This window comes from Physcomitrium patens, chromosome 3 (genome assembly GCF_059467195.1).
Source record: "Physcomitrium patens ecotype Gransden chromosome 3, ASM5946719v1, whole genome shotgun sequence".
In the NCBI taxonomy this organism is placed as follows: Eukaryota; Viridiplantae; Streptophyta; class Bryopsida; order Funariales; family Funariaceae; genus Physcomitrium; species Physcomitrium patens.
Genome location: NC_143412.1, coordinates 9,766,217 through 9,780,075, shown reverse-complemented (window position 1 = coordinate 9,780,075; position 13,859 = coordinate 9,766,217). Strand labels below are relative to the sequence as shown.

The window sequence follows — 13,859 nt, the reverse complement described above, 5'->3', positions numbered from 1 at the left end:
TTGTTGCACGTAAAGTGGATTATCACTAACTTCCATTTCATTGATAACTTCATTATATTTTGCATCAAATTGATCTTCATCATCAGATGTTGCCTCTGAATCGAGAATTTGAGATTCTCCATGATATTGAACTGGATACATTTATAACACAATCTTAACTTTTTCTTTCTCAATAGTCAACATTTCACGGCCCCAATCATTCTTAACTTTGGCTTGATACAACTACGGTCAACCTAATAAGATTCGATAGGATAATATGGAATTCTATAATTAAAAAATAACATAATCAATCTTGTATATGATTTCAGCAATTACAATGTCAATACTGTATAAGTTATCTATTGGTTTTACCCGACTATGATCTACCATTCTCAATATCAATGTCATGGATAATAATTGTTTTAAGTCTAAGCCCTCTATTATATCGGTATTCATTAGATTCTCCCTAGAGCCACCATCCACTTGAACTCCAAAAATAAGAATACCATCAATGAATACATCAATAGTTGATGCTTTTGGATCGGGATTTAAACTAAATTCACAAATTTTTCTATTATGGGACCTATGTCTTATTAATGAAGAATTCAATGTGGAATGACATTCCAGGGCTACCGCCAAAAGTTGCATCATTGTAATATAGGGCTAAATTTTATCCAAATCTTTCAAAATATCATATGGTTCCATATTGGTAGTGATTCCCAAGGTTTTTTTTTTTTTTTTTTTTTTTTTTCATGGATTTCAACTTAATTCCTTGAGATAATGTATTTTTTTTTACCAAATTCGGATGTGGAATAGCTAAATGAACTTTTTTAGGATGTTTGTTTATAAAAAGTTCTTTTATTATATAAGATGGCTCTTGAAACTTCTTAGATAATGGTATTGGTTTAAGTTGAACCAATACTTTGGTATTAGGAATATCATTGAATTGCATAGACGAACCAAGTCCCATTGTTGGTAATATTTTTGGTACAGGTATTGGATTTGGAGTTCCTATAATTGGTATGAAGTGGTTCTTCACAATTAATACATCCAATTGTTGAATTGGATCTTCTTGTTTTTTTTTATGACCCCACATAAGCACTGCGTTAACCATCTCAACTTGATGTACTAGGGATTCTTGTTGAACACAATCTTTATCATTTGATTGCTGGCTCGATTGCATCTTCTAATCTCGGTTATTGAAATTAAATGGAGCATTACACTGTTGATATATATATCATGACTACTTACAATTTCTACATACTAGAGCATATTTGGCATTCGCTCTTGGATTGAGACATTCACTAGAATAATGTCCTATTTACTTGTGATAATAACATCAAAGTGGTCTTCTTTCAATTCCATCAAAAATTTTAGGTATTTCTATTGGCATATATCGACTAGGCCTGTTCCAGGTTGGATGGATAAATGATCCCGATTGTCTAGTTAGAACTATAGAATCTGAAATTGATTTCTGAATGCGTAGATATTGAGAATATGATTGCACTGCTTCTTTTGATATCATTCTACTATTCAATAATCTTTTTTTGAGACGTTCTTCAAATTCAATTGGTCGAAAATGAGTTAAAGACTCATTTTTCAATACCTCCTAATTAGGAAATTGGCCCATAGGTTGGCAATTATACCATTCAAATGTTGTATCTTTCAAGGTTACTGGCAACCACCTCAATCAAATATCTTCTATTCTACCATTATTGGCTATACATGCAGTCAAGAACTAAGATAAATATTAATCTAAATTTAGACCTGGCAAACCTCTAAAAGTAGACAATAGAGCTATACTAGTTGTGCGATCATCCTTCGCATCGATTTGAACTACAATTAGAACTACTAGGTCTCTTGTTACCATTGAAGATGTTAATGTTCCACTTAATTGCTTATTAAAATAAACACTATCTTCTCCAATTATTATTTTTGTAGTTTTTAGCTTCTTCAATTTATTATTATTATTTACAAATAATTTTATTAGTTGAATTGGAGGTATAAACGATGAATTTTAAAATATTCTAAATTAGCCCTTATTGGCAAGTAATTTATGCCATTCTAAATAACCAATCTTGCTTGAATTGGCTATACCTGCTATTAAAAAAGTATCCAATAGAGTATCCAATCTTTCTATGTCTCTTTTACTTTCAGTTAATGAGCTTAAGAGATACACTAGATTACCAATAAAATTTCTCGTAAGTGCTCTTGGCAATTATCTTAATAGTATATATGACTGAAATATTAATGGTCTTTCAGGTTCTTGGTATGCTTGGATATGCCGATAGGCATGCAACCATGGTTTAATCCAACTCTGTCGATGCTTCTTTTTTAGATTATGTTCTTACTTCTCCCACAATAAATTTCTTGCTTGCGCTGTCTCGTGTCTTCCTTTCAACTTGCATGTTTGTCTTAGTGTAATGTTTTCATTCTTATAAATCATAATATTTCATCTTATAATACTAAAATTACTTTCCATCTCCAATCTAACTACACATTTGGCTTTACTTTTGAACCAACATGAATTTTATAACAGCTTTGTACGACATCCAGAAGTACGTGTTTGGTAATTAATTCTTAATACTCTATTATTGTCAATTCTTTGGTAGTGGCACCAAAATATAATTATTGTTTTACTTACTCTAGACTAATCTAATCTGAATAAACTTATACAAAGGGATTCAAACATGGAGAAAGACTATCTGCATGAGTTTTCACATTAGGGTCACATAATTAATTGTCTCTTTATCAACTAAAACAACCAAGAAAGCTACAATGCCTCCCACATTCTATCAAATAAAATATTATAATCTATAATTCTTTATTATATATTCACTGTCTCTTCTCCTCTCCTAACTTATGACAACAATAGGTAATACTACACTATCTTAAAAGACTATATAAAATATTTCCTACTCAATCATTGAAATTCTCCAAAACTAATTGTCATTCCTAGTAATCTTCTTCACACAATTCTAGACTCCACAATCTTCTTCTTGGCATCCTTTCAATTCTCAAAAATCAATGTATCATAATTCTTCCAGTTATATCCATATTTCACAAACATCTTCCATTATCAACTTTCCAATCTTCTACTTATAATTCACCATATAATAAATTCAATTTCTCATTTAACATCATGTAAATCAAATCTTTCTTTCATTCTAGAATTTCACTTCACATTATTCAAATTCTATCCATTATTCTTCTTCTACACAGAAAACAAAGAAACAAAGAGGTAGAACCAAGCTTACCCTAGCTTATGGGTTTCATAGTCTGGCCCCATCTACTTTGTCTTCAAACTACTTATGCTTTCCTTGAAATGCCAACTACTATATAACCAATGATAACTATTTTTTTTGACCACATCATCCCTCCTACCTTCTAAACCATCCATTCATCAGTTTACTAGCTTCTCTTAATCTTACATACTATGTATTGTAAAACAAAAAATATCCTATCCATTGTACACATATATTTATACACAATTATATATGTAGAGTAAGATAAAAATTTAGACTAAAAAATATACTAAAATATAAATAATTTTACAATCTTAAATAATTTTATTTTATAGTTTTTATCAAAATAATAGAAAGATGTTTCTAATATTATAATTTTTATTAGTATAAAAATTGGATAAAATTTCTTTTTAAAAATTAAATATATTTTATAATTTAAATTTTAGAAATTATATCATTTAAATAGAAATTTAGTATAAAAGACCATTAGTAAATCATTCTTTTATTTATAATTAAATTATTAATAAAATTTATTTAAAAATAAAATTTATGAGTAATTTAATTTTAAAAAAAATGAACATACTTTAAATTTTAATACTACAATGGATTTTATTTATTTATTTTTATTTACTTTCTTTTTAGTACACATAATTAACAACCAAAGCATACTAATCACAATAATTTTAATATTTTTTTTCTTATTTTATCATAAAAAATCACATTAACCAAAGAAATAATTCTACCTTGTCTATTAGAATATAATTTCTGAAGTCCTTCTTTAGCTCTTCAAGAGTGAAAATTTCCATATCAAATAGAAATATCAACAAATATAATATAACACTCTTATTATTTCTACCCTATGTTACAAAGACAAGGAACACCTTCTTGTAGAAGCTTGACCTCACTCAAACCACATAATTTTTTTTCTTTTTTTGTAATGCAATGAGTAACCATGTAATAGTGGCACCAATAAAGTTCTTCCAAAAATCAAAAGTTAAAGGTCGTCTCTCACCTTCAAGCAGCCTCCATTCATCGCAATGGCGGCGTGTTTTCAGAGTCGAGAGGCGTGGTGGCGCCAACAGTTCCCGCAACAATCAATCAATCAATCAATCAAGATGTGATCGAGGTTCGTGAAAGAGGAGTGGAATGGGATGGGTGGGGTGTCTTCTTTGGATTCTATTGTTGAAGCGAATAAGGCGCTAGAAATCGAAAGCATTGGGGAATTGTGGCTGAGAAGGGGATTTTTGTTTCGTTGGTCGCGAACATGCTAACTTCACCCACGCACGCGGTTCCGATACACTTCGACCTGCTCACGGACACTGTGCATTTTTAGCGATGCTCGGTCTGAAGCGTAGCTGACTTGCTTGCAATGGGTTTAACTTAACGATATGTGGGTTAGGATGTCTCTTCACGGAGCCATTCGATTCCTGCCTCATGGATTCAAGGAGGCATCCAACTCTGCGTGGACTGGTTGCCAGATGTACGACCCTTCATGTTCAGGAGTTTGGGCGACTGTTAGCCCTGGCGTCCGTCGAGATCTGATATTCACGCCCCTTTGCATTTGCATGCATTTCATCGATGCCTCCGGAGCCCGTTTCTGCAACAGTTTTTTCTCTAATTAGATTTCGCAGTGTGATTCGTTATGGGCATCGTGCAGGGCGGAGCTGTGGCCCAGGCCGCGGTTGCTCGAAATCTAGAATTTAGAGTGGTGGAGAGGACAGCCGATGCTCCGAGGAATCTATTTCATTATGTTCTATCATCAATATAGTTCACAGCCTGTTTGATGTGAGTTTTAGGATTCCACTCTCAGGTCAGAACTTCTCGTTCCTCCCTGGCTTCATGATGCATTAATGGCTTTAGAAAGTGAATGTACGGTACGTGGTGCCTCTGTTTGTGGCATGATTGAGTTCCTTACGCACTTGAAGATTTGGCAGGCGTGGCTTTTGTGAATGCTGATCTTGCATGCCTGCTTATCATTGCAGAATGGAATGACCTGAGTCTGCTGCTAGAAATCTTGTGTGCTCGCAATGATTTGGTTGAAACGTATAACAGTTAGGAAACACTCTTATAGAGATTGTCTGGACATTGTGGAGCGTCGGTGGAGATGTGCTAGCATCACAATTTGGATCTTCCTTTCGTTTGAAATTATTTGAGTAATCTGTCTTGAAATGCCGTAAACTGTGGTCGGCTGAACTGAGAAAACTATGCTGCGATGGTTCGGGGGGACAATTCTGTCTAACCGTGGTCAGGCTGTAAGAAATGCGCAGGTTTAGAGGAAACTGGAACGATGGGGAACAAACAACCTTGTGACAACCGAATCCACACACCGTACAGTGAGATGGTCGGCGATGCAATCTCAGCTCTGAAGGACCGCCCAGGCTCCACACAGAGTGACATCTTCAACTATCTCGAGACAAAATACCGGGGAAAGATTTCTCCAATAGTGAAGAAAAGCCTCAAAACTGTCATAAGGTCCATCATCAAGACTAAGAAGGGGCAGAGGAGACGCGGCAGGGTCCAGCTAGCGAAGAATACTGACCGAAGAGTTAGATTTAAAGCTAAGGCGGGTCCACGCAAACGTCGGCGAAAATGCACTCAGAAAACCGACAGGGCTCCAAAACTGAAAGCGAAAAAACTTGCCCGACCCAAGAACACAAAGACGGCCTCAAAAGATTCCAATTCAAAGAAGCTATCGAAGAAAACTCCCAGGCGAGGCTCAAACTCCAAGCACCCAAAAGTTCCATCACCAAGTGTGGAACTTCGTGAGCCATCTTGCTTCGCATAAGAAATATAAGTTCCGAAACCTGTAAGATTGTTGTACAGTAACTCCCTTCCCACATCTTCAACGCTCATCTCAAAATGTAACTCACACACAAGTTTCGACAGCACGAAAGTGTTAACGTTCACACCAGTGAGCCTGTGCCGTGTCGATAACATCCTACGGTTCCGTGATCAGGATGCGGTGAACAGTTCCGGATCGCCCTAGTCACCATCTCTTCGACGATGCAGGTTGTTTATTCTACGACGGCGTGGAGAAATCTAGATGATGAAGGACGTCGATGAGCTCAGATTTGATCAGGTTAACAAGTCATGCATGTCGAAGACGAAGGATCAGATTATGTTCGTTCATGTGGGGGTCTGTCATGGAGAAAAAGATCCAATTCAACGGCCAGGATTGTGTTGCCGTATTCATCCTAGTCATGTTTTGAAACTTCACTCTGTCACACATCAGCTTTGTCAAAACTGTTGCAAGAATCTTCCGGAACTTTGTTTGATTTCGCTTCTAGACAGCAATAAAATGAACAGTTTGTGCATATGATGGTTGATTTGTAATATTTTCTTTAAAAATGATACACAGATTCCATTGATTGTTGTTCGTTATGTTTGTAATGCATACGTACTCTGTAATTTTCTTTTTGATATTAGAAAGTAGGGTGTGTAATAGGCCTTGGAAAATAGAAGTGGATGAACAGTGATTGACATATGTAGTGTTAACTACCAATGAAAATAAAATAATTAAGTCACTAAGTCTGCTTAAAGATTTTATATGTAAAGTGACTATAACTTACTCGTGAGTTTTAAATAACTGTGATATTTTTGTTAATAATCAAAGATGTTCAGTGGTCTGACTATGGAAAAGTTAATATTAGTTTAAATTTGATATTGGTTTCAATGGAAATTTTTGATGGTGGAATTAAAAAACATGACATAACAAACTCTTCAAAAACAAGTTACACAATAATTTCAAATTGAAAAAAGAAAAAGTTGAATTATCTTGAAAAAATTCTACAAAAGTAAAATAACTCCATGTATTTCTTAACTTTTCATTGTATCCAAAACTACCTGAATTGTTGAATCAAGTTTACTTAATATTTTCAACTTTGAAAGAATACTATATCTTTTTTTTCTCACTCATCATTATTTTTACACATTATAACTTATTATTTTTTAGTTTTAATTTTTTATTTTTTCAACAATCAAAATGTGGAATTTTATAGTAAGCTAAAGTTACTTATAGTCAATGTTTACTTAAAAATTCTTTTAGATAATACATATTAGGATTATTAATTATATTTAGGGTTTATTTTATTTTTTATTTTTTATTTCTTTTGCGAATAATAATATTTTTTTATTATTAATTGTATTTAAATACTTTGGTTTATATTTTTCAAAGAAGATGCATCTAAAAGGATTACGTCCACAATATAGCTTAACAAATGTTGCTTGTAGAGATGTTTTTTTATTATTGAAAATACCAATAATATAAAAGCCTACTTAATTTATATTAATGAAGCAACAATTCAAATAGAAGAAGTAGACATAAGTTTATTCAAAAAAGTGATTGTATATCATATATTAAAAAATCTTTGTATTAATTATAATATAATTAAGCAAGTTGTTTTAAATAAAAAAGTCACCTTTGTAAATAAAAGTAGAAGCTAGACTTTTGAATACCTTCTAAAGAAGCTTCTTAAAAGCTTTATAGGTGTTGTTTTGACTTTACATATGTTTGTAGTTGATTCATAGGTTAGAAACTTGGTTAACAAGTTAATCACGTATTAGTAGCTTGTAGAATAAGCTAATTATATGGTACATATATAAGAAACTTGCCTTGTAAGTTAAGATACGTATCTTACAAAGTCAACATATTTTGGAGGTCCTATAGGACATTGTCACGTAATCCCTAGTTAAGAGTATATATAGAGACATTAATGAAGCCTTCTTCACTCTTTTCAATGTCTTTCTAGTCTTTGGTCTTGTTCTAAGACTTTTTAGTCTTTTTGTTTTTGACAATAGCCATTCTATTATATTATCTTTGCGTAACTTTCTAGTTCTTTTTAGTAATACATGAGTATATTAAGGATTTTCTTTCCTCAAGATTCATGTCCTTAATAATTTGATAGGAATGCTAATATATTATTTTTGTCTTATTTTAGAAATGAGTGGATTATCCTACTTCTATTATTATATTTTAAAGATTGTAGAGTATCCACCTTTAAACAAAAAATCTTATTTTTTAACACTGATTTTTTTTTAAAGAGAGTAGATTATCCCTCTTTGTAGAATTTTTTTATTAAAAGTTACAGATTATCCTCTTTTAATTTAATTTTTTAAATTTGATTTAGTTGTTTGTAGAAGGAAAAATTATAGATGCTACTCTTAGTAGAAATGTGAATAGATTTGCAACTATTGTAGATCTTCATGAACTTGTCAACACTCTAAGAGTGGAAATCTCACATATTTTTAATGTAAATCATGGAGATACTATGTCTATGCCTATAGAGTTGTGCAGTTGAAGGAAGTAAGTAGATCAACCTCACAACAAAATTCAAAGGCTTTTACTTCTACAAGTATGACAGAGATAAGGATTAGTATGCCTAAGAAGTTTGATGGAATAAGATCAAAATTTTTGCAGATTTTTGTAACAAGTTAAGCTCTATCTAAAGTTGCATCCTTTCTAATACTTTGATAGATTTACTCAAGTTAGATTCAAAGATGCACTTCTATCAAGAAGTGCTCTTTCTTGATTTACACCTTTAATGGAAAAAAATTTGCGACTCTTTTATAATTTGAATTCATTTGTAGAAGTATTTTCGGCCACATTTGGAGGAAGTGATCGAGAAAGAGTAGCAAGGATCAAACTCTTATCTTTATAGTAAGCATGTCACGGCCATAATCATGTAAGCTAATAATTACATATAGAAATAGGTAGAAGTAAATAAAAGTAAGTAAAAGTAAGTTAATTCTATAATATTTAATATGGAAGCTTCCTTGAAACTTCTTAGATGCTGCTTTGACTTCATAGGTGTCTTTAATTGACTTTTTGGATTAGAAACCTGGTCAACAAGTTGGCCATGTGCCACACATGTTGTTAGCTTAAAGATCAAGCTAACTATGTGGCCCACACGTAGAAAAACTTGCCTTGTAAGTCAAGGCATGTGTCCTACAAAGTCAACACATATTGGAGGTCCTATAGAATGTCACCACGTAGCTCTTAGTTAGATAGTATATATAGAGACAAGAGTGAAGGCTTCTTCACTCTTGTCAACTCCTTTCTTGCTTCTAGTCTGTTTCAAGGATCTCTAGTTTTCTTGTCTTTTGGCAATAGCCATTCCAGTTTCTCTTTCAATATATATACTTGTTTATATATATTTTGTTATCTCTCTTTGAGTGAATGCTCACTTGTTTGAATTGTTTTTTCATCGAGTTCTTGTCCTTGACAGATTGACAAGAGTGCACTTACAATATCAGAGCTTTGTTTTTCTTGAGTAAGAGTGGATTACCCCTTTCTCTTGACAAGACATAAGCATATTAGAAGTTTGCGGATTACCCACTTCTAAATTGATATTGTTCTTAGTATCTTCTTTGTTATCAAGTCTTTTCTTTTTTTTTTGTCTTCAGCAATATCAGACAAATTTTTCTTCTTAGTATCATTATGGTAGAGCTTGTTGAAATGAAGAGTGCAATGGCACAAATGCAAGAACAATTGAGGGAGTTAATGCTTGCAATGCATCAACTCAATTCATCAACACACGAAAGAACAAGAATAGCAGAAAGTGGAGATATAGAGATGATTGGAGCTGCTTCAACATCTGCACCAAATCACATTCCTTCTCCAATTGTACAACATCCTGTAAGCACTAGAGAACTAAGAATTGCTTTACCCGAGAAATTTGATGGTACAAGATCAAAGTTTCGAGGGTTCATCAATCAAGTACAATTGGCAATTGAACTTCAACCGCAAAGCTATCCAACTCCAGGATCACAAGTCAGGTTTATTGACACTCTACTTTCAGGTTCAACATTATCGTGGTTTTCGTCTTTTCTTGAACAACAAAATCCAATATGGAATAATTTAGAATCTTTTTTGGTGGAGTTTCGATCTATGTATGGTAAACACGATGTAACTCGTGTTACAACAAACAAGATCCGAATTCTGCGACAAGGAAATCGCTCTGTAACAATGTATGCTTCACAATTTCGACAACTTGCAATTGACATCAAGTGGGATGATGCTGCACTCATCAGTCAATTTTTTTATGGATTGCAATACGAAGTAAAGAAATTGATGCTCAACTTACGTGATCCTCAAACTTTGAGTCAAGCAATCGATTTTACGGTAAAATGTGACAATCGACTTTTTGAATTTCGATTCGAGAGTCGTACACAGGAACCTCAACGTTATTACTCAATGGCAACATCAGCATCTTCGCCAAACGTACATTCGGAAGTAGAAGACATGTAAATTGACGCGGTACGTTTTAAACCCCTAACTGAGCAAGAAAAGATTCGTCGTCGTCAAGAAGGATTATGTTTATATTGTGGAGAACCTAAGCACACTGCTCAACATTGTCCAAAGAAACGACGCAACTATAAAATGAGGGGTACGGCGGTCAAAGAAGACAACATGTCGGAAAACAGATTCGTCCAGCTACAATAGGGACCGTGCAGCTGGAACCTTGTACAATTCCTAATGAAGGTCCTATCCTCTCCTTAGAACCCTCTTCTTGTTTTATAATAGAATTATATTTAGGACCTAAGAATTACAAAGCCTTTGCTTTATTAGATTCGGGAGCCTCAGCATGTTTTTTAGATGAACAATTGGTTAAAAGTCATAAAATATCTTTTGTACAGAAAACTAAACCTGTACATGTAGAAGTCATTGATGGCCGTCCTTTGTCTTCTGGAGATGTCACTCATGAAACTCGCCCTATAAAAGTAACAATAAACGGTCATGTTAGCTACATAGCTTTTACCATAATTAAATCCCCGTCCAATCCAGTTATTTTAGGTTTATCCTAGCTAGAAAAATATAACCCTCGAATAGATTGGAATTCTCGTAAACTTGACTTTTTCCAAAGCATTATTAATAGTTCTACCAAGCAAGTAAAAAGTTATAAATCTAGTATAGTAAAACCCGTACTTATAGGTGCAAAAGCATTTATATACGCAGCAAAAGAAGGATCAACTTTTGCTATTTATGCTGCACCTACTTTTGAAAGCATAAAGACTTCAAGTGGCATTCCAAGTCAATATCAGGATTATCAAGACGTTTTTGAGAAAAAGAATGCAGATATACTTCAAAGAAGGAACTCAGCCACCATTTGGACCAATTTACAGTTTATCGCAAGATGAGTTGGCTGAACTCAAGACATATATTGACGAGAATTTAGCGAAGAATTTCATACGCCATTCAAAATCTCCAGCAGGAGCTCCAATGCTATTCGTAAAGAAAAAAGATGGATCTTTGCGAATGTGTGTTGACTATCAAGGACTCAACAAGATCACAATCAAGAACAGGTATCCATTATCTTTGATATCAGGACTCCTTGACCAATTGAATCAAGCTAAGATTTATACAAAAATAGATCTAAGAGGAGCATATAATCTAGTACGAATCAAAGAAGGAGATGAATGGAAGACTGCGTTTCGAACCAGGTACGAACATTTCGAATATAATGTCATGCCTTTTGGACTCACAAATGCACCAGCTGCTTTTCAACATCTCATAAATGATGTATTTCATGAATTCATAGATAATTTTGTCATCTGCTACCTAGACGATATCCTGATCTATTCTAACAACGTCGAAGAGCATGAAATACATGTTCGTCAAGTATTACAAAAACTTAGAGATGCAAGATTGTACGCCAAGATGGAAAAGTGTGTATTTCACACTACTCAAGTTGACTTTTTAGGATACATCATTTCAAATGATGGTCTCATGATGGATTCTAAGAAAGTCCAGACAATCATGGATTGGAAGATTCCAAGGACAGTAAGAGATGTCCAATGTTTCTTGGGATTTGTCAATTACTATGGGATCTTCATCAAAGACTTTTCACGAGTTGCAGCTCCACTTACACGCTTGACCAATAAAGACAAATTCCAATAAAATCAAGAAGCAAAAGTAGCATTTGAAGCCTTGAAGATATCGTTTGTATCTGCATCAGTCTTATATCGTGTTGACTTTTTCAAGGCATTTTTTATGGAAACAGACGCATCGGATTTTACCTTGGGTGCAGTTTTGTCACAAATGGGAACAGATGACAAACTTCATCCGATAGCTTTTCATTCAAAAAAATTCTCAGCAGCCGAGATCAATTATGAGATCCATGATAAAGAATTGCTTGCAATCGTGGATTCCTTTCAAGAAAGGCATCATTATCTAGAAGGCGCTTTTAGTCCAGTCACTGTGTATACAAATCACAAGAACCTCGAGTATTTCATGTCAGCACGCGTGTTGAATTATCGTCAAGCTCGTTGGAGTATGTCTTTGTCAAGATTCGAGTTCATTATCACTTATCGGCCAGAAAAACAACAAGGTTTGTCCGGTGCATTGTCTAGACGTTCTTATTTTATACCAAAAGAAGGAGATGCAGCTTTTGAGCAACAAAGAACAGTCCTCTTGAAACCGGAGCAATTTCATCTCCGAGCAATGAAATCAACATTGACTGTTGATTCAACTTTTCTCAAGCAAATCCAGTCCAGTATGTCCTTAGACTCTCTTGTTCATGATATTGAGAATAATTCTTCCAAGTCTCATGATTCTTCTAAGTTCGAGTTTAAGAATAATCTATTATATTTTGAAGGACGCCTATATGTTCCAAAAGGAGAAGCACGTTTACGTGTTCTTCAAGCACATCATGATTTTCTAACAGCAGGACACTTTGGATATAATAAGACTTTGGAATTCATATCAAGAGATTTTTGGTGGCTACAAATGTGGAAGTCAGTCAAAGACTTTGTACAATCATGTAATATTTGTTCAAGATCAAAAACTCCTCGTCATCGACCTTACGGACTTCTTCAGCCATTACCTATACCAGAACAACCATGGTCTTCTGTTTCTATGGATTTCATCACAGATCTTCCAAACTCAAGATCTTATGATTCTATATTTGTGATAGTAGATCGTTTCACCAAGATGGCACATTTTGTGCCATGTACAAAATCTATCACAGGTGAAGAAACAACTAAGCTTTTCATTGATAATATCTATCGCTATCATGGATTACCTAAAGATATCATATCGGATAGGGGAACTCAATTTGTGTCGAGATTTTAGAGGACCCTTTTCAAGATTTTAAAAGTGGACATAAAGCTATCTTCGGCTTTCCATCCTCAAACTGATGGACAAACAGAGCGCGTAAACCAAGTCTTGGAGCAGTATTTAAGGTGTACCATCAACTACCAATAAGATGATTGGACAACCCTTCTGCCATTGGCAGAGTTTGCTTATAATAATACGGTACATTCCTCCACGCAACAAACACCTTTCTTTGCCAATTATGGCTATCATCCACGACTTGATGCTTTTGATTTTTCAAAAGTTGATAATCCTGCAGCACAAGATATGGCAAATCGGTTGTCAGAGTTACATGCAATAATGAAGGTGCAATTGAAGGAAGCTCAAGAACGACAAAAGATAAATGCAGATGTATATCGTAAGGAGCAACCAAAACTCAACGTGGGTGATAAGGTATGGCTACTTTGTCGTAATATCAAGACCACTCGTCCTTGCGACAAGTTGGACTATCGAAGGCTGGGACCATTTTCTATTTCTGCACAAATCAATCCAATTGCATATCGTTTATATCTACCAAAGATAATGAAAATCCATCCAGTATTCCA

The 13,859-nt window shown here is 34.1% G+C and overlaps 1 protein-coding gene and 1 long non-coding RNA gene across 5 annotated transcripts; one reads left to right on the top strand and one right to left on the bottom strand.

The window, feature by feature from the left end:
* Positions 1-2,670: 2,670 nt before the first annotated feature.
* Positions 2,671-4,746, bottom strand: LOC141045146 (uncharacterized). Of its 2 annotated transcripts, none has more exons than XR_012217090.1 (2): positions 4,237-4,746; positions 2,671-3,366 (listed from the first exon to the last, which is right to left on the bottom strand). It is a non-coding gene; the product is annotated as an uncharacterized LOC141045146 (long non-coding RNA). The 2 variants fall into 2 exon arrangements; XR_012217091.1 differs by having other exon boundaries at positions 2,671-3,363.
* A 22-nt stretch (positions 4,747-4,768) lies between these two features.
* Positions 4,769-6,763, top strand: LOC112279692 (uncharacterized). Of its 3 annotated transcripts, XM_073532537.2 has the most exons (3): positions 4,769-5,034; positions 5,492-6,030; positions 6,181-6,763. In XM_073532537.2, the coding sequence occupies exon 2, from the start codon at positions 5,512-5,514 to the stop codon at positions 6,007-6,009; it is 498 nt and encodes a 165-aa protein (XP_073388638.1). In that variant the 5' UTR covers positions 4,769-5,034; positions 5,492-5,511; the 3' UTR covers positions 6,010-6,030; positions 6,181-6,763. The 3 variants fall into 3 exon arrangements, with proteins under 3 accessions (XP_073388638.1, XP_024370137.1, XP_024370136.1); XM_024514369.3 differs by having other exon boundaries at positions 4,770-5,009; positions 5,492-6,763; XM_024514368.3 differs by having other exon boundaries at positions 4,773-5,034; positions 5,492-6,763.
* The last annotated feature ends 7,096 nt before the right edge of the window (positions 6,764-13,859 follow it).